Genomic DNA, 22,172 nt, shown 5'->3' with positions numbered 1-22,172 from the left:
AAAGGCTTCAGTTTCAATGAGAATCAAATAAACAAGTTTGGCATGTTACTGATGTGATAATTGCCCACATCTGAAGTACAAATTGCTCTGGAAGCAGAGGAAATTATCAAAGCAGTGCAAAGAATAACTGGAAGTAATGAAATTACTTCACAAAAACCAAGATTTAGAGCTGAATTTAGAAAAAGTTATTGACGATCAGATTTAATCAAAAGGTTTTAAGGAAGTCACATAACCCTGTAATCAGGGGTACTGAACCTGGTTTTACAAACACACCATATGGAAGAATCTAATACTAGTAGGAGCTGGGACTTGATGATCTAATGTGTGTTTTCCTCACCTGATTCCCAAGGCACTGTAATTTTTCTAGCTGAACAGTGTGCTACCCTATCGTAATGCACAAGAGCTTATAACAAAATCAGATGATCATATCAAGATCAAACCAGCAATAACATTCAAAAAAAAAATCATGTTGTATTTAAGGACTTCATATTCACTGACAGATTTAATGTGAAACATTAATATGAACCAAATATTATTATTTCCAGGTTCATCTGCCAGAACTCCATTACAATGGTTCCCTTTTACGTGGTACTCCTTATTTGCAGAAAGTGTTAAGAATTTGCACTGCATTTAAAGAACACTGTGTAAAGTCACAGATGTAAGCCATGGTGATTACACAGTAGGATTTCATTCATTTTAACCTGAAGGCTATGATTATGCCTCTTATGAGTGTAAGAAAGCGTTGCCTGCCCCTGTAGCAAATTTCTTCAATAACATTTGCATTCAACTCAGTATTACTAAACACTTGTAATGGGTTCAGTTTGAGATAAAAAGATGGGGAAAACATAAAATAAATAGTAATATGGGTTTATTATTTTAAGTTTTTTTATTGACACAATAGCTTCTGCACACATAAAGACTCGATTATCCGCCAGCAGTGAACAAAGAGTGGGTAAAAAGAAGAAAAGAAAAAGAAAATGGAAGTATGTGTATATATGACGGAAGAAGAAGCTGATTACCAAATTGACTTCAGCCAAAAGATTTTTTTGACACAAACATGAAATTCAGGATGAATCTGCTATAGTTCTACAATAAATACCTTTCTACAGCTATCAACGTGTTTATTCTACACACCAGCAACAAGCACAGTGACACAAACATACAGATAATCTGTATGTCTGTATACTTATAGATAATATAAAACAGAAGACAAGGAAGTTGTTCATTGCTACTAATTTTCTCCCCCATGCCCATTTTGAGTCTTCACAGTTTCTGTATTGTAGGGATGTGTCTTACAGATCACCGTGTTATTTGGATTTCAGTGCAATGGAAGTTGCAACTGTCCATACGTACCATACAAATTCATTTTCAGTATTAAAAAGGAATGCACGGTTTCTGACGTTAAGATCAAGTATGTGTACACCTTTAATACCTGATGACACAGCTCATGTACAATGACCATGGTGACATCCAGTAGGTATAATATAGAAGAAATGCTTGGATCTAGCAGTATCCTTTGCTCCACAAAAACACTCAGTCCCCAGTTCTCCATAGCAGCATATGGATGCTTAGGCACAGCTAACAGATCTAGAAATAGAAAAAAATATATGTTAACTCCTTGTGGGAGCTACTATGCTGAAGAACTATTGTAAGTAAGACCACAAGTCATCACTAAAAGCATTTTAAATAACACACATTAAAATAAACTTTAATTTCAGCTTTCTAGCTATGTTATTTAGGAAACATTAATAAAATATTAATTTTTTTTATTTTATGCCAATATCTGCTCACACAGCAGATAATATGAGCACTATGTTATTGATGTAATACATTACTTAGTATTTCTAATTGAAGCATTAGATAAAGAATTCAGCTTATTTACAACACCTTATTGATTTATTACTGGGTTTGATACTGCTTCTCATGTTTACTATACCGTATCAATATGGTAACACAGACTTTTACATTAAAGCAACTTCTTTGTGAAAATCTTATACATCAAACTGCATGTAACCTGAGATTAAGGAGTGCACTGAAGAAATACTGTTTCATAACAAGAAAAATGGCAAATTCTGCAGGATCATCACTTCTTACAAAACAAGGCATCTTTCAGTGTGCACTATTGCTAACACACATCCTCTGGGAACAAGACTGCTGGCAGCCACTTCTCAGCCCCACAGGCTGGAAGCGGGACCATACACAAATTCAGGAGCATTACTTCAGTTTTGTATTCAGTAAGTGACAAAATATTGGGAAGAAAATGGGAAGGTGCTTCATCAGGTAAAAAAAAAAAAAAGCAACGAGGAATCTCAGTGGCACGAGGTTGAACAAGACAATATTAAAATACATGTGTTAAAAAAATCTTACTGCAGAAGATTGAGAAGGAAATAAATTGACTATCAGTCTGGAAAGAAATCTAAAATTATAGTAAATTTCCTTAGGGAATAAACCAATACACACTGCTGCTTCACAACAAAAAACATCTGAAAGAGCCCAGAAACAACTTGTATGTCTGTGAGAAGCCCAATGCAACCCATGTACAAATCAGACAGAATTTTGGAAGCTAAAATGTCACATCAGCATGGTGCTCCCTCCAGTCAAACTAATTAGCCTGACTTCTTAATTAATTAGCATGGCTGCCACACTCTTCTCTCATTTGGCTCTATTACTTCTGGTTCCAAAGCCAGTTCATTGGCAGTTATCACATGCAGTATATATGTAGGTGGTAGTTCATGGGTGGGATTGAAGATCTCTGGGGTGACTTCCTAACTTGAACAAGAAAAATTCTGACCTACTTATTCTAAATAATACTCTAAATTATATCACAGCACTGACATATCTCCTAAGTTTGTCTGCCTTGGCTTGCTGACATGTGGTAGAACTGGCTTGGAGCACAAACAGACTACAGGAGCTCTACTCCAGAATTCACAAGAAATTGCCACTAAAATATCTGGAATGGAGAACTTGGGTGTATTCTAGCATTCCCTAAAAGGGTCTACTGCAAGAAGCACAAAAATACCAGCCTCCTAGCAGAAGCAAAGAGGGAGTCTAGTAGATACTTCCAAATACAAGCAAAGTAAAAATACCCAAATCACAGAGACGTACAACAAATGCTAAAGAATTTTATAGAAAAGCAGACACTAGAACAAAAGCCTAATTAAAGAAATTAAAGCAAAACTCAAAAACATGCTGTTCAAGATTAGACATGAGAGTAAATTCAAAATTACATGCTTTCCTTTCCTTTTTCAGTTGAAGCTCGAACTGTACTAATTTTTTAAGAGTAACTGCAATTTGTTAGAAATTACACACAAAATTAAAAACTCGTGTCTACTATACAAAGAAGGGATAAGGATGGGGGAAAAAAGGACACAGAAGCTACTGGGTGAAATCACTGAAGTTAACAGCCAATCTTCACTGACATTAAATAAGGATCTCTCCCATTCTCAAGTCTGTAAAGAAAGCCATATCTCCATAACTTCTCCTACAGCAATTAAACCTTCCTCAAAAAGTGTCTTCAGAAGATGAATACAGACTCTGCTCTTATTTACCTCAATTAAGTTTTTCCGCAACTCCCCTCAAATTAGCAGAGAGACACAGAACAAGAACTGGCACAAAAGTAAAACCAGTTTCCCACTTTTCACAGATCCTTTTGTTTCTTTTCTCTCCTTTGGGTTCATTTGTAGTTTTTTGACTTTCTTGCCAGTCATAACGTTTAGATTTTGTCACTGTCAGACAGTTATAAATTGGAATAACTCTCTGGCACTGCAAAACAAGGGTGAGGTCTCACACTAAACACCTTTACGGCTAATTATAGACTGTCTTTCACCATTTGTGTCATTGGTATTGGTCTGCTGGTTTAGACTGATACTTTATAGCACTGACATACCAATAAAACCTTCCAATTTGACGGACAGATAACTGCCTTGCAGGTAGACAACCACATAGGGACATTCTAAATCACTTTCATCCAACACAGCCTCGTTGCTCTGCAAGCCTGAAAACTCCTCTCATGCACTGGCTAATGCTTAAAGGGCTTTTCTGAACAAAGAAAACAAAACATATTAGATAGCCCCGTCAGTTTCCAGAATGTTAAGCCCTGAAGGCAACATGACCATACCAGTAACGTCGAATGAATATGAGCACACTGCCTTTTCCTAGTGCAGGGACTGATACACTGCATTTTAATGCCAAAGAAGAGACTTAATATCCAGTGACTGACAGAATGGACCCTGAGCATAGTCATTGTCATAAAATTTTTTGCTTCTGATTGTCCACATCCAAACGCTGAATATCCAAGACTTGATATTAATTTTTAGTGGTTTGCCTTTGCTTCAAAAGCTTCTACTACCTTTAAATAAAATTCCAAACACGTTTTGTTTTGTGGCAAAAGACACACTAATCTATACCTTTCTCTGGGGAGGAATAAATGTTTGATTTCAGAGGAACAATGTTTGATGTTCAAGTCTCAACAGGAAAATTTGTATTTCCCTCTCTTTATCACACCATTAGAGCCCTGAGGTAGGTATCCTGTCCTCCTGGAGGTGACATCTGTTAAGGTTTCGGTGTCATCTTTAAGGAGTAAGGTAGAAAAGGAGGGGTGATGATACACATTTTGATGGAAATATCACTCACACATATCACTGTGCAAAAGTGTTCTGCACTGACTGCAAAATGGGAACCACTAAATATATAACAGTTTGTGTATATGCTGCATCCAGTCACTCTGCACACTATTTAATTAAATTCTTTGTGAAGCACTTGTGAATGTTTGATTATGTGGATATTACTGGAGAAATAGAAATGTGTGTTATTGCTTGCAGAGAATAATATCCTCATGCATCATAAAACTGTTACTTGAGATTTCCTGATACAGCAATGCAGAGTCCTGTGTAGTGCTGGAATAATAAAGGGTTTCCACCTCCTGGCCTTCACAGAGACTAAATTCATGACTAAGAAGTAAAAACTATACGGCTAAAATAAAATCACCAGACAAAAATGTGTTGGAACTTTACACTAACATGCTATACTGGTACAATTATTTGAACACAAGGATAGCCTTTGGACTTTTAAAAATCTATTTCTGTGTGAATCTCATGGGAAAAAAAAAAAGTTACAAAAAGTGTACGTAGCTCAATGGATGCTTTTGTTTCCAAACATTTAATTAAGGCATCATAACTGAGTGAGCTCACATGAAAATATAATCCTCTTACATTATTAGCAAGTTATCATCATAGTGCAAAATGGAATCAGCGATTTAACACCTAAGTGGGTCACAAAGTGAATACGCATTTGATGAGTTTTTATCTCTGAACTTAGTATCTGTGAAATTTGCACAAATGATACTGTTTTTTCTTTTACTCCACTCAGTTATGATATTTTCTAGGCAGTTAAAAATGTTTAAATTCCCCAACCACACAACTGGGAACATCACTCTTGCTTTAAATGAGAGCAGAGGTAGAACTGAATTAATTAATTAAATTTATTAAATGCAAAACAAGATCAAACTCTCTCATGGAGAGTACCCTGAATTTGGGGGTCCTTTTCCCCTCCTTTATTATCCTCCTCTTTTTCAAACATCAAAGTACCTTTTCCACCACTGTGATTCCACTATATTTAACCACCTCCATTTGAAGTTGGACAAGCATACTGGTTTAACAGACACACATCCTTAATATACATATAAATATGAGTGTGTGTATAAACATAGACAGAGAGACTGTCAAGTCTACATTTACTATACATTTACTATACTGCAATCTTATTTGGTTTAGCTGCTGGTTGTAATGCAAATAAGGACTAGATTCTGCAGAACATATGACAGTGTTGAATTTCTAATACTCAAGGTAGCTGTTATAAAGCATCTATTAAGGGAAAATAATATCTAGATGTGTGAATGATTTCTGTAAATGTTCTGTTAGCATACATGAGAAGTCTCCCAAATAAACATGAGACCCCTAAAACACTACAACTTGTAAATGAGAACATACAGTGACAAACGAGAATTTTCTGTCAAGAATCTTTATACATATATTTTTCTTAATAAACCTAGGAGGCGCAGAGAAATAAACTGTTCATTAAGTGAACTTCATGTTTTTCCCTTATAATCCCTATTTTTATTACAAAAATGACACTACAAAATAACTTGAATTTACCTACGCGACCCTTGTGACATTATTTTCATTCATTTCTTCAGAGAGGTTTTCTTCAAGGTATCAGGTACAGATATCATGCTCCCAGAATTTCCTTTTTTTTTGACAAAAAATTCAAAAAATTAAGAGGAAGCATGGACTAATATCACCTTCTTTTATTCATACCATAAGTATGGGTTTTGCCCTTTTCTAATGCTGCATAATGTAATGACTAGCTTTATTAAATCTCTCTAAAGGTCTGGTGCAATTTCCTAAATGAATGCTGTTTACAAAAAAAAAACACCGACAACTATTTACTAGAAGGGTTTATATTTCTGCCACTCAGATTCCTTAGTCAAAGTCATTTCTTTTACTAAGCAGAAGATGGTTTTCTATAGCACAATACCACTTAATGATCTATGCAAATTTTAAGGAACAAGCCACCTACAAAAAGTGACAGCTGTGGTTAAAAAACATGAAGTCAAACAGTAGTTATTATAAGGAATATGCAAATTTTCTACTGATAAAGAACTACTGATATAAGTACTTACAAGATATATCTAAATTGGCTCCTGAAAAGCTTTATTTTCTGCATCGTTTTATTAGTATATGGCAGAGATATTTGTTCTGGAAAACCAAGTTATTCTTCTATATTCTTTCACCCCCTTAAAAAAATTTTGTGGGGGGTGTGGAGCGGGAAGTAACACAATGGGATGACACACCAAAAAGCCTAAACATCCCAATGTTGGTGAGAGCTCTCTGAAGCCAGCATTCACCTGGAGACACTTTGAGACACCTCATTTTTAGAAAATACTAAGTGCACGTTTCCTGAAAACTAAACCAATTTAGTATTTCACTTTTGGCAGTTAGAACCTGGTTATCCTAAATTTGCTGTCTTTAAACTTTATAGTATTCTTCTGTCTCATCTCACTACACGCAAAGTATGGAAACACACAGAAGTTGCACACAACCTGGAGAGCACCCCCATAGGAAGTCTTCAACTGTTTCTGTTTACCCAACACTTACTCTGGCACCCATCAGTTTTTATCTCTGGAACTACACCACCAATATCCTTCTGTAAGGATGACACTTACCAACCCCCATGGACGTTAGCCTGCAGAGTTAATGCAAAGGTCTAAAACTGTTTGCTGTTATTTCAGTCAAATCAGATGGCTTGTGGCAGACCCTGAGGAGAAATCACTGACACACAGCAGTTGATTGCTGGGTTTTTTATTGCTTCTTATTGCTGTATAAAGTATTAGTTAACATTAACTGACACAAACAATGGATGGATTCAGAGTGTTTGATGCAAATGGCAGATGTTTAATGCAATCCAAGAGGGAAAAAGAAATTGTGAGAGAAAGCTGGGGAGGGTAAGAAGAGAGAATAAGCAAAAATTCAGAAAGTAAAAATTTTGCTATTTTTTCAAGTAACCGAGCCTTGACACTGGGGGATGGTTAGTTTACAGGTTAAGAAAATAAAATAGAAATCTGTTGATTTTATTTGATATGTATATTATTAAATTGCTTTCAGTTTTGATACCCCCAATCTATAGATCATTATTTTGTTATTTCAAAGTATATCAAATGATTCATTACAATGAAAAATGAATGTAATTGCCCACTGAGGATGAATTGCATATCAGCTTGGTTATCGATCTCCACATGAACAATGTCTTTCTTTTAAAATATTACCTGGAACAAATCATTATGAATTGCTGTATAACATCAAACAAGGAAAAAAAATCTTTCTCCAGATTTCATTATAATATAAACTTTTTTTGCCAGTCTTCAGTTTAATGTGGGATTTCAAAACTCTTCTAAGACACGCAAGAGTTGTACAGATCAAACTGAGACAGAGACTGAAATCAGCTCAAGTTACTCCAAGATACAGTGGCAGTACTCTAAGTGCATCCCCTACAGTATGTACAGAACAGATGAACAGAGAAAACACATTCCAACTCTCAACACTGAAATATCTGGAGAGAGGAAAAAACAAGAAATACTTTTGTTGCCTTTATAAATACTGTATCTAACGTAAACACTAAGAGGACTGACATGATGGAAAATTGCCAACAGCCATTTTCCTACCACCAGAGTTAATAGAGCATGAGGATTCTATGGTTGAAAACAACACGCCACTGATTACTGAGCACTTCAGTCTGAATGCTGCTGCAAAGAAAATTATCAAGTGCCACTGCCATATTCCCTCTCTTCGCTGCAAAATCAAGGTGCAGGTACACAGAAAACTCCAGAAATTCTACTTAAGAGTAGTAATGAAGTAAAATAAATTTTTCCATCTGGCATACAAAAAATTATTTTCATCACAGTAACAAAGACATTAATGTTTTCAAAAGTAAAACACTCTACATACCAAGATTTACGTCTTTTATGTTTGTTTTAAAGTGAGATTGCATTCACAGGTGATGGACACAGTTTAACAGTGAAAGTAGAAATAAGAATTTTGGGAAGACAGGCAGATATTTCTCATTACCAGCACCTTAAAAATTTATATCATTATATTTCACCTGGAGATAAAATTACAAAATACATATAATCATATTCACTACATCTGAAGGCCATGTTATTGTGAGGACTGTATCTATTTATCTTCTTCTCCAGAGTAAGATGAGGAAATACAAATGGTCTGTCCCAGAGAGCTCCAGAGATATTATTTTTAGGTCTTGCTGTTTATCCTAAGCCCTAGAATGAAATAAATCTTATATTCTTATGCTAATTCTTTAGATAATATTAGATCAGGATAAAATTTTACTGCATTAAGAGTAAAAACAGAAATCTATTAGTCAGTTTATTTAATACATCATTTTAATAAAAGAAACAAAAACTTTCTGAGACATAGCACAAAACTCCCCCATCATTGTGAATTCTAGAGAAATATAAATAACAGAAGACTCATTTTGTCCTCATGCAAGTTCAAACTCTCTCCTCCCCACTCATGCCCAAGGACGTAACCACTTAAACTAACTCTTGTTACAGACTCTATAGTCACAAGCAGCTCAAAGTACGCCCTAATGGGTCAAAATACAAAAGCCAAAGGTGAACCTCTTGGTGCATTTATATATCCTACAAAGATTTAAGTAAGTGAATTTACTACTTCATTCTATTATGAATTAGCACAGTCACAGGCTGCCAGCCATGTGCTGTGCAGATACTCATAAGAGATGAAAAATCACAGTTAAAAAGCAGGTGTGCAACATCATGACACAAAAAAATCATCCCTCTCTACACAATTAACCCATATTTTCCACAGTAAAATACAGCACCAAGACCTGAATCTTGAAGAAGCTTCACTTCCCTGATGGAGGAGAGCTGAGTGATGGGCTCCATTCAGCCCACACACAGTTACGTAGAGGTGGGCAGTAATAATGTGTCTGAATAAAGAGGGTCCATTTTAAGGTATTCCTCAATGCCACATGGTTATCAGCAGGAGGAAAAAAAAGAAAAGTCATTAAAAGAAATTACCAGGATGGAAAAATAGAAAAGCTGAAACCTCCACCAGAGCTAAAAATCCCTCTTAGCATGGAAAATAATGGGAAGAGATGAAAACGGTGCTTCATTCTGCACCTCAAAGCAACTTATACTAGTGAAGAGAAAGACAATAATTAGAAAACAGCCTTATTTCTGACAATTGTGGTTTCAGACATACTTGAAGTATTTAATAGTTTCAATTAACTCGAAGAGTAGAACCCAAACATGAAAATCTTTTACAAAAATGGAATACTGCAAACTATGCAAAAATAAAACTCCAGAAAGAAATATTTGTAATCTGAAGTTAGAAAAGTGATACATTTAAGAGAAGCTGGTGACCAATACAAAGTGAACTGTACAACTTAAGTTTGGCAAAGAGCTAACCAGATCTGAGAGCATAAGAGGTTGGGACATACCTGGGACAAGTATTTCAAGAATAGAATAGACTACCGAGAGACTCAGGAAAAAAAGCACAGCCTGACAAACGACAGCAGTCATCTAGTCCAGAACAAAGTTTATAGAAATCAGTCAGATCTCTGACATACTGAGCAAGATTGATAATCCAATATCCCACCAGAAAATAAACCCAAGGAAGACAATCAACCAGAGCTCAGAGAACATGTGGAGCTGCACACGCAGTGACAGCTTGGACAAGCGACAGTCCTTGTCAGTGTGGCGGAAGAAATACTGAAAAGGTGATGGATTAAATCTCTTCACCAATGGAGGGACCATACGGACAAAGGAGATGATGACAGCAACACTTACTCCTACGAGTATTTCCTGGGTACTTTATGATACACAAATAGGTATTGTATTGCTATACTGTTGTATAAAATATGCCTTGTTAGTTTCCTTAAATCACATTTTAAGACAAATTCAAGTATTTCCATTCAGTCATATATTTTATCAGTAACTTTCAAACCTGACAATACTGCTGAATGCTTACAAAACTTACCACCAAACAGAAAAATGTATATTTAATGTAGTTACACTGACCCATAATTAAATCCATATTGAGCTGGTACTGACAAGTGGGTTATCACAGCTCAGGTCCTTGTACACACCTTATGTTTCATGTTTTTGCAATCATCAAAATATTATTCAGAAGTTCTGCTCCTAGAATTCATTTGCAAGAGACAAACTTCTCTTGGAGTGCTTTCAGTTGCACTCCCCTCCATTCCCTCTTAGATCTTCATATTCCTCCCTTGGCTAAACCACCACAGGCTCTTACCATTCTCACTTTTGAAATGTTCCTGGGATCTAAGCAAACTTAATCCTTCATCCTGATTCATTGTTTCCCTCATTTTTGAGACACAGTCTGTCCATTTTTCTTAATCGTGCTTGTTCACTTCCTTAGATATGCAAATATCTGTTTATTAGACTAGAAATTATCTTCCCTACTAAACTGTCTGGTAAGCAGCTTCTTAATTCAATTATTTCAGTGAGAGATAAAAACATTTCTCCCTCCCTTTGGTAATTCATTTGCATTTTTTCAGTGTGTAATGTGACCTCCACCAGAGCTTGCATTCTGTATCAATCTTTACCTGCATTATCCAAAGATCTAAATAAAATAAAATGTATGCAGCTCATTACTGACTGCTGAGACCACTAATTCTAAGACTCCAGTAACCAACCATGTCAGGATTACAGTGGGCTTGCAGCAACAGATCCCCATTGCAGCCTCACTGCTCTCAAAATTAGAGCAGAGTAAGACAACTGCAGGATACAGCAACTAAGACAACATAAAAAAAGTATGTCTCCCCTTGTTTCTGCACACAAAAGAACTCATGTAAAACTGAAACTTTTTTTTTCCATTGCCTACAAGAGCAGATATTTTAAGAGGTCATTGATATAAAGTATTTCTGCATTAGATGAATATGCAATATTGAGGCAGATGCCATTTGAAAAGGTTACGCATTCATCTTGTGATGGCATAGACAGGATATCAAGTTTTACTGAGTAACAATTCATATGGGAAAAACCAGGAAGAGAGAGTGGCAAGAGGCTCTGGACAACTTTGGAAAGACTAAAAAATGCCAAGGTAAAATGCCAACACGCACATACCCCCTCACCCCCAAAAAAGCATATAGGACATTGGAAGTACTGTAATGGAATTACAGAGACGAAGCAAAGTATGACAGTGGCGTTATCATCATGTCTAGTCAATAGAAATGATACTGAGATTCCTTGGAATAATGGATTATATCACCAAAGTTGAACCAAATGTAGGGTAGGGCAGTTTTTTTTAAATCAACAACTGTTGTAACCACCACTGAGAAATCCTGTTTACAGACATCAGAGCAGTCTGTGAAAAGGCAACAAGAACTGAAAAAGATAAAGAGATTTCCCTGTGATCCCAGAGCCAGAAACAGTATGACAGAAAACATAAAACTAAATTCTTGAAGTACCTTTAACATAGCATCAGGGCAGTCCTCTAAGAGAATCACACAATGGTTGGGACTGGAAGGGACTTCTAGAAGTCATCTTGTCCAACTCCCCTGCTCAAGCAGGGCCATCAAAAGCCAGTTGTGCAAGACTATATCCAGATTGCTTTTGAATATCTCTAAGGATTGAGACATCGCAATCTCTGAGTAACTCTGTGGCAGTGCTCAGTCATGCTCACTGAAAAAAAAAGAAGTTACGTGATGTTCAGAGGGAGCCTCCCATGTTTCAGTTTGTGCTCATTGCCTCTTGTCCTGTCCCTGCATAGTACTGAAAAGAGCCTGGCACCTTCTTTGCACCCTTCCTTATTCATGCACATTGACGAAATTCCCCGAGCCTTCTGTTCTCCAGGATGAACAGTCACTGGCAAACAAGTGCAGAGCTAGACACTGTCTTTACCAACAACAAAAAAACCCTATTTATAGGGTATGGATTAAAACATTTTATAATGTGCGTCCTTTTTGACTTCTGAACTAATAAATCTCTAACTCTCAAATTTAGTTCTTCAACATAAATTGAAAAAAAGAGTCAGGTTTTCTGGTTTTTCAACTTCATGGTGAACAAGTTATGGAACTAAACCAAACAGAATAAATCAACATAAATAAAACATTATTCTTCCAATAGCACAAGAAGCTATAACAACCTAGACCTGATAAAACACTTGAACTTTTTTTTTTTTTAATGGGGTTTAGTGGGTTATCCTTACAAATCTAGTTTGGCATACTTTAAGATTTCATCAAACAATTTGAATATTACCTCCAATTTAAATTAGCAAAATAGAATACAGATCAGTCAGACTCCCACAAATCCACAACAACTTACAATCCAAGTTGAAAAGAGAATATATTATGCATTTTGCACATTTTTACTAATGTATTTCCTGTAAAATATTTTTCTGTTAGTGTGCATATTTTACTTAGGATGCTACCCTGGAGTAAACACAGAACTTTTCGTGGTCAAATGAAATAACTGTTTTCTGTACTCAACAGCCATAAGAATTGCAGATAAAGAAGTATCCCTATGCATTTCAGAAATTGCAGGGTGATGACCAAAGAACTAAGAAGTTAGCTTGGAACACCAGAAAAACACTAGCGTGAGCCAAAGAAAGATTGGATTACTTCCGAAGAAATAAAGATACAGTGCTGGTGGAACTGAAAGACCCTGCCTCAGAGTACCAAGTGGGTACTCTGTGGTGGGGAAAAAGAGCTGAAATATATAAGAAACACAGACAAACTGAGAAACAAGTCAAAGAAATGAAATTTTGCCTGCGACAGACAGTAAGTAAGGGCTGAGAAGCTGAGGAAATGTTGTCTAAGGGACTATCAACGAAAACAGGAGAAATGTTTTAGGAGAATAAAGAGGGAGCAAGTGAGCCCACCTCGCTTGGACACATCTGCAATACCTCAGATTTATTCCAGGAAGGTTTTGCAGATCTTCAATGCACAGAACACAAAAAACCAAAAATCTCTGGAAAAGCCCATCCAGTGCTCAAGTATAATGAACTGAAGGAGCTCAAGGTTCATGAGTTATTGAAATGATTCACTTCAGTAACTATTTGATTATTAAAGGAAGATGTCAACACCCTAGATGTTCATGCACTCTGCTTTTTAGAACTCTACATAGCCAGAAGGGCTGCAGGTAAGTTCTCAGGAACTCTGGAAATGAAAAAAGCCTTAGGAAAGCATCAAAGGACACACCTAACCTGTTCTTCTTTGACAAGGTGGCCCATTTAGAAGATAAGGGAAAAGCTGTGGATGTTGCCTATCTGGATGTCAGTAAGGCTTTGACACCATCTCCCACAGCATTCACCTGGACAAGCCAGCTGCCCATGGTGTGGACGGATGCACTGTTCACTGGGCAAAAAACTGGAGAGGTCAAGCTCAGGGAGTGGTGGTGAATGGAGTTACATCCAGCCAATGACCAGTGGGGTTCCCTAGCACAGACGTAGCACGTTCTTCTAAAATAGCACTATTTGTCCAAGTACAATCTTGTTTATGCCCCATGTTACACCATGGCATTGCAAAGTCATGGAGATAACAGATGTCTGTTCTCAGTACTACTAGCCCACTGAATACATGAACTTTTCCAATTATACAGAAATCAGAATGGTTTTCCTGAGTAGAATTCCATTCTCTGCATCATAGGTTTAAACATTTAAGTTATACTAAAGTTATATTAAAGAACCATAACAAAGTTAAATTCACAAACCTCATTGAAACTTCATAACCGATGACTAATTTACATTAAAATAACATGGGTTTTATTTTAAAGTGTTTCTGTTATTATGACTTTTCTGTTAGGATCATAATTTTTCCATACCATCTTGTTTCACTGATATTTACAGAAAAAACAATTTCTGATCATTCCACTTAAAAGTAAAAAATACAATTAAAGATTTTGCTGGATTGGTAATGTTTGATGAAGACCATGACTGACTATACAGGCTTTTCTTTTCAGAAAATATAAGAATAGCTTGCACAAAACAAGCATTGCAATGTCTATTAGAAGAAAGAATAACCTGCTAGATCTTCAGTATAATGAAAGACACAAAAGAACAACTGGTATGGGATCAGGATCTAATAGTCCTTGAATCTAGGAAATCTTTTTGTTTTGATTCCTATCCATATAGTTCAGAGTACACAGCTAATTCTATGTGCATCATGGAAACATTCTTAAAAATCTTAATAATACCATGCAGAAGACCTCTGCAGTCTTATAGTGAATTTAGTAAGCCAGGATGCCAAGTCATCAAATCACCTGCAAGATTCACATTGAAGTCTTTGAACCAAGTTCTCCTTTGCACTGAAGACATAATTTCCTCCTAAAAGACAGACAATAAAACAGTCTAAATGAAACAGTGTTTTCATGTGGTTCCTGGTCCCTTTTCAGTGCTGGAACAACATAAATCAGATTGCTGGTTCAAATGCAAATCAGAATCAAAAGGACTAGGACTTGCTTACAGCAAATGATTAAGTATGTGGAAGATCAAAGTCTAGGCGCTTCATTGACATCTGAGAATGCAAATGAGAGATGTAGAAGAGGATGAAGAAAAACAAAGGAGAACTGGGGGATTCTTTCTTGGTGCAAGCATTAAAAAAATCTACTCTTTTAAACTAAACAATGACAATTATATGTGGAAGAATCCTCTCCTTATCTCATGGCTTTACTTGACGAAAGGCACATTATGGTATTTCTGTAAGAGGTCAATTTGTTTTGGTTTTTTCATGCTACTATACTCAAATTCCTCAAGAAAATCTTTTACTCTTTAAGTCAGTTTTGTTCTCTCTCATTTAGTAAACATCGATTTTTTTTCTACTCTATTTCTGCATTTCAAATAGAGCTAAACAAGCAAGGATGGTTTTGTTTAATACCTTCAAAGGTGCTGAACCTCCTCTGGCTATCTGGAATAAAAATCCACAACTGTAACTTCTTTATGGATATTAAAATCCAAATTTCTTCTTCTTTAAAGCTTCAATAGTTGTTTAAAAGAAGTGAAATACAACCTTCTTTAAAGATGACAGCAACGTTCCCACACTTTGCATTATCATACATGATCTCAGTACATTCCTACAGCAGTCTGTGCTGCCTGGGGGTTCAGTATGATGTCAGCTTGAAGGTATGACAGTGATGACCAAAGAGAGTCATCTGCAGAGACAAGTTACTAGGGGCTTCAAGAATACTAGCTATCCTGACAGCAATAAAAAATTAAACACACACTTATTACACTTATTACACTTATACTTTTATTACACTTATATATATTACTTATATTACACTTATACTTTTGTCTTTTGCACAGCTATATGCTGCACAAGGAACTGCTATTCCATTTACAAGTGAAGATTCAGTGTTGCAGTGATCACACAAATTTTAGTGAATGGAGTAATATGCTTGGCAAGCTGATGAAGTACTAGATTATTACCTGCCCTATAAAACTTCAGCACTTGAAGTAACCAATACAAAACTTTGGAAACACCAGATAAAGGATGAAAAATCCCAACCATCTCTTCAGGATACAGAAGAGCACATTCTTCCATTTGGCATTTAACATCCTAGATACTCACCTTTCTCCACAGGCATTCTCTCATAATTTAACTATTTTTTGTAATAAATTTATGGGTTAGCTTCAACTGAAAACAAAATGTCCAAACACAGTGAATTAATTGTATTCAATCTATAATACACAGAAATGCACAGATTATATTGCTAGAAATATATTCTAGCAACTAGTGAAAAAAGGCAAGGAATGCTCATAACAAAAGTTATCACAGAATTTTGCTACTCAGTCTATAGAGTTTCAGTCCTTCTTGATAGTAGCAAAGTGTAATTCCTAGAGATTTCACCTCTTGAAATGTTTTTCCACAGCCAAAGGAATATATTGACTTGTATCAGGATGCAATCTGATCACAATAGTACTGCTGAAATCACAGTTAAGAGAGCACATCCCCAGATACACTAATTCCCGTAACGATTTGGCCTGCTGAAAATCCAAGCTTTTCCAGATATTCTGGCTTCCCCATAACTCTCATTGTCAATCCAATATAACTCTTCCAGCTCAGTGTTATTTGTTAACTTTTCTCCTCTTCTAGTACTTTAGTGATGCCTCCCTCCCTCTATATCAAAACTCTCTATTACATTTTTGCCTATATCAGACTACTGCCTTTCACATCCTTAGGTGTATTTGCAATTTTCTGTGTTTGGATACTGGAAGCATGTAAAGAGAAAACTGAAGAGAGAACTCAATCTCCTGTGACTCCTAAGAAAAGCAGTTGTGTCATCAATCCTCAAAACTCCTTTGGGTGCACGTAATCAAAGACCCAAAGGAAACGCTTTATCAGCCTTTCTTACGCAGTATCAGCAATCACATCTTTTTGCCACCCTGTAAGTGGATCACACTGACATGTCAGGAACTTACCCCTAGGTCACAGTGGCAGAGGTCCAGAGTGGTTTTTCTGATCTAGTCAATGACACATGATCAGCTTACCAGGCTCATATGGGAAATTCTGTTTAACATATATCCAGGTACAATGAAAATTTAGACCTCTTGGTCTCCTCTGATTTCTTTGCAACTTTTGAGGCTTTTATCTTTTGTTCTGACAGTTTTAAGTATCCTGCAAGCAGCTAGCAAGTATTTTGTGGCTTCTAAAGGACTATTAAGCAGTCATCTGCAATTGAAGGTGACCAGATTAATTTCTTCAGTTGGTTTCTTGCAGGTCTGATAATTCTCTATCCGTCCCTCTTCCTCCAGCATAGGATAAAAGAAAACCATACATATATATCTCTATGATCAGATCTGAGATTGAAGGTAACACACTGACATTGACATAAAGCTGTAACAACCTGCTACTTCATAATCTGTTGAGCATTTTTTTCAGCAGTCTACTGAATTTGTAGGAGTCTGACTGTTACTTTGGCTTAAGCAGGACCACTGATCTTCTTGCTTCCATCAGAATGTGTCTAGAAGAGCGGACTTGCTGCAGTTTGCTTTTTCTTGACTATGTCAAGGTTCTGTATAGGTATATGAACTAAGCTAGCGCTGATGAAGCAGCAGAGTGCTCAGGAAAAATACCGACTTAAAACATACCTGAAGCAACATTCTTCTTCACAGTTCCAGGCTACATCTGTCTTTCCTTGGCATAGAAGCTACTTGATGTAGAGCTGTGTCTGCCAGCCCACATAAGAAATACGATGGAGGTGATTGAACGGCTCACCCAATTATGCTGAACTGGCACGCGTTGCCCACCTCACTGTAATTTTGCATCAATAAATCAACAGTTAAAAGGCATATAATACAAGGTGACTTGAAGTGGCTGTCATTAATTATGTTCTATCTTTTGCTTAGTAACCACCACAACACAGTCTTCAATAAAACTAATCCTAATTACAGTCTGACAAGTTTCCCAAATTATGCTTATGATTTATTTCAGCATGACAGTTTTGGAAACTACAAGAGCTGTTCATTTCCTTTTTATTTCACAAGTACATCCAGCAGAGTTATAGTCAGAGATAAACAAAAACATGTACAAAGTGCCATTTAAACATCCAGGAAGCAGCAAAGCCAGTGTTAGAAGATACTGGTGTACCCTGAAAATATTAAAAATTAAATTTTTAGTAACAACAGCATCAGTTTCAGAAACTGGTAAAAAGGTGGCAACTTCCATCTGATCTCTCACTGGAGCAAATTAATCAAAAATCTCTTCTGTGCTTCACTAGAGATTCTGCAAAAAAGTATTTTCTTCTATCTATTTCAAAACAATCTCCTACCACTTTCAATGTGCATCAGAGGTAGAAGTGTCCCTTGCAGGATTTGATGAACCACAGTTCTGCATGAATTCATTTACAGTTTTATCTTTCCCTTTAATAAACTCTCTCTGAAGAACCCCCTCAATAATATATTTTGTACTCTCAAAGACTTTTGAATAAAAATAGGGGAGACTAGAAAGGAGAGAGAGAGTAATTTTTAATTTTAAATTTCATCTCTCAGAATAATTCTCATCTGAATCATCTCAATGTTGTGAAATACACTTTTCTTTGTTGTTAGCCTCCTTTTCTCTTGAAAACAAATATAAAAATATAAAAAGGATGTCACTGTTTTTTCCCACTTTTGAAAGAACATTCAAGATGAAATCTTACAATGAGGGGGGGAGATGGAAAATCAGTCTTCACTACTGAAAGGTACAGCCAAATTTGGAAATCTCTGTTTATGTAACATAGCATTATAAACTTTTAATAGTTAGCATATCAGCTAGCTTTCTCAACTCCTATAACCAGGACAGGATCCTTCACTTCTGCAAAAATGACAGTCAGAATGAAATAAAACCTTTCAATTAAAATGTTACAAGAAGAATTTCATAATCACACTTCAAAACCATGAGCATAGAGCAAACGAGGAAGCGTCACATCTCTCATACTCTCAAGTCACTCATACCTGGCACTGTCCCTAGGAAAGGAAGAATCCTTGAATTGCTCCACACCTGCTTTTCTAGAAAATAGGTTAGTTAATAAGAAGTGAAAGATAAAACATTTTCTCTGCCTTCAGTTTAAAGTGGACACGTACCAGCCTTTTCTATAAATTTTTGTCTTCATAAGTCCTAGAGTGATATACACTGGAAAAAATTATAGAGCATCAGCTGCATAACTTTAACCCTAAAACTGATTTCTGACATGTACCAACCTCAAAGAACACTAATGTTCATACTGCCTAACAAGGAGATTGCAAGAAGCTCCCAAGACCAGGATTATTTTCTCAGAAACCCACTCCCACCAGCATAAAGGCTTTGGGTGTCAGTCCATGCTCTGTTTGCATTGATACTTGGCTGCTATCCAGGACACTGCAGATAATGCCAGTTATAGGGGCCACAGACGCTGTCAGCATTTACAGAGGAGTCTCTGCTTGATCTCACTTTCAGTACAAGAAGGCTGGCACACCTCATGATTCAGACTGAAGCAACAGATGGGAAGGAGGGAAGAAGAAAGAGAATCAAAGCTGTTCCACACTGGTTGCTCAGAGGTTGCCAAAACAGGCACTGACAGCAAGTAGCCACAGGGAACTGAGGCAAGCGTAAATCCTCATTTCTCAGCAGGTGCAAAGCAAGGAGAGCGCATTTTAAAACAAACTCCTAGGAAGCCCTACATTTTTTCCCCCTCTCCCTTTCTTTCCTTCTTTTCTCTTAAACAGTTTCATCTTCTAACAAACAAAATTGCCAGTAGCTTTCAACTTACAGCAACAACCTGGAGGCAACTCATAAGTACTTTGTCAACAATGTTAATCCGTAAGCCAAAGAAAAAAGACTTCCATTTACAGTTAAAAAAAATAGAAAATGGTTGTTTTCTCTGCAAAACAGGCCTAGGAAATATAAACTGATTCAATTGCTTCCCTAGGGCGTTCTACAATGTAAGAGTTCTGCTTCTGTTCCAGCACTGCAGATCTGTCTTTCTCTGTCCCACTCTCCTACATATACAAAATTTTACTCTATTTCACTTATGCTTGTATGTACCTCACAGAAATCACAAAGGATGGCTCTGTAGGCTCTGTTGTGCAGATATTCACTTAAAATACATGTTACCAACCACATGGCAAAGATTTTCTCCTATTATCACTAGAGGACACTTCTCCAGATCAATTAGTCAAAAAACTATTCGATGCCGCTTAAGGAGAGAAGCAGCTTTTTTTATGCCTTTGAATTTGGGAGTATTGAATTGATACGGTACTCCAGTACTCCATTTTTCACGAGCATTACCAGCAACAGGGAGCACATTGAAGTTAACTAGTTATTTTTGAATAAGCTCTAAACTGAGTTAAAGTGAAACAAACATATTCATTTTCTAAACCCAAAAAGTAGTTTGCAGTTTAAAAATCAAAAAAAAAAGGATAATGATGATTTGAAGAGAAGAAAAGTACTTTGCACTTCAACCAGCTTTAGAACTTTCTCCCACACTGTATGATTTAATTAGTAAGCCAGTAGTTTTTCTGACCGAGAACTGTTATTTTCACATGCACCCTCTCTCCTCGGGTAGCCTTTTCGTACCCTTCACCAGAAACGAGTCCAAATAACAAGATAGATTCTTTCTCCTATAACAAAGATCTATAATTAGAATTCTTCACTTCTCAATCTCTCTCACCCATCTTGTGCCAGAAAACCTCTCTCTTATTTGTATACATCAATACAGGCAGGAAAAAAAGTAGTTCATTCACCCATCTTCTTGCCGTATCCTCCTTTCGGTAGTGCTATTGTGAGAGGGGATACACAAATAGTTCTAGCTGCCTGGACTGGCAATGAGTGAACTCTTAACAAGTTTCCTACAAGGCATAAGACTCCCTTCACTGTAGCCTGAACCATAGTCAGAGCCTGACACTGACTGAAACACATTAGCCTCTTGTTTTATAGAGAGGTACACAGAGGACATGTGTGACCCACACAAAAGGCAGCACGGTCTTTTCACAGAGAGCAGCTATGGTGGTAACAAGTCTCTTTGGGAGGATAATGAGTTTGCGATGAACTGATCTTAATCCTGTCTGGAAGGTTACATTGATACCCTAACAAATATCTTAAGCTGACTTTGCACTCATAATCAGAAAATGCAATCCTCATCCCCTCCGGTGACCATATAATTCTTGCATCTTACTTTACCCAAATGCTTCAGTGAGCAGCACCACCGGGAATGAACAGTTGTAAAAAACCTACAGCACAAGCTTATCCCTTTTTCCATTTGTTAGCCTCTCTCTCCCTTCTGCCCTTCCATCCCTGTCAATCAGTAGGTATATTATGTGCTGGAGCAAGAGGGTTTACATATCTTACAAAGTCTGAGATAATCTACTGTAAATGGATGCTTTTATTCATCTGACTCTTACTTTTTACAAGACCTGCAAGGTTATGGCCTTGATGAGAACTGGAAGCACCCGGTTTTACAAATTAATCTGCCTCCCTAGCAACAGCGTGGATTTTCTAAGACCCAGCTCTGGGAAAGAACTGCCTGTAGTAAAGCTGGACATGGCCCCTATCAGCACATGAAGTAGAAAGAAACCAAGTGGATTTGGAAAAGATGTGGAACTGACACAGCCTGAAAAAGAGAAATAGTACAATACCTAAAGAATATACACTTCAATCAGTATGCTAGTATTCCATAAAATAGAAACAACATAACATACAATTACTGTTACTTCTGCACCTCAGTAGTGACATCTAACATAAATGCTGAAACTAGGGCATTTGGATTTTCTGTCTTTCATATTTTTTAAGTAGCTAATGATCCTAAGAGGAAATAAGTAATCATGTCATGCTTAAATTGTCAGACTTTCCATTGATTACAAAGAGCCCTTTTTCTCTGACTTGTTTCTCCTTTTTGCTCCAGGCCTCAGGCACTAAGTCAAAAGGTACAATGAAAGTAGAACTGGGCACAATGAAAGGAGGTACCTTTCCAGGCTGTGTCACCAATTACATGCTGCATTCTCTCAACTTGGCTCTAACAAACCCTGCATTTTCTCCTAAGTTATCATTCTGGGGCTGTTGTCTAACTGCATTTTAGAAAAAAAAATCTCAGATTTGGGACAGAAAAAAAACCAATCAGTGGTATTCAGAGATATACTATTTCTGTTTGCCTGTGCTTGTTTCTT

General features: G+C 36.7%; 1 protein-coding gene across 1 annotated transcript in view; it reads right to left on the bottom strand.

Moving 5' to 3' along the window:
• Positions 1-22,172, bottom strand: part of TRHDE (thyrotropin releasing hormone degrading enzyme) — a 201,032-nt gene that overhangs the window by 114,820 nt on the left and 64,040 nt on the right. Inside the window, exon 4 of the mRNA XM_027889092.1 lies at positions 1,433-1,587. Coding sequence (XP_027744893.1) covers positions 1,433-1,587 — 155 coding nt within the window. The remainder of the gene's footprint in view (positions 1-1,432; positions 1,588-22,172) is intronic.

This window comes from Empidonax traillii, unplaced genomic scaffold (genome assembly GCF_003031625.1).
Source record: "Empidonax traillii isolate 1590-97213 ecotype Southwest subspecies unplaced genomic scaffold, ASM303162v1 scaffold252:size1141739, whole genome shotgun sequence".
Classification (NCBI taxonomy): domain Eukaryota; kingdom Metazoa; phylum Chordata; class Aves; order Passeriformes; family Tyrannidae; genus Empidonax; species Empidonax traillii.
This window is presented reverse-complemented; position numbering and strand designations above follow the sequence as displayed.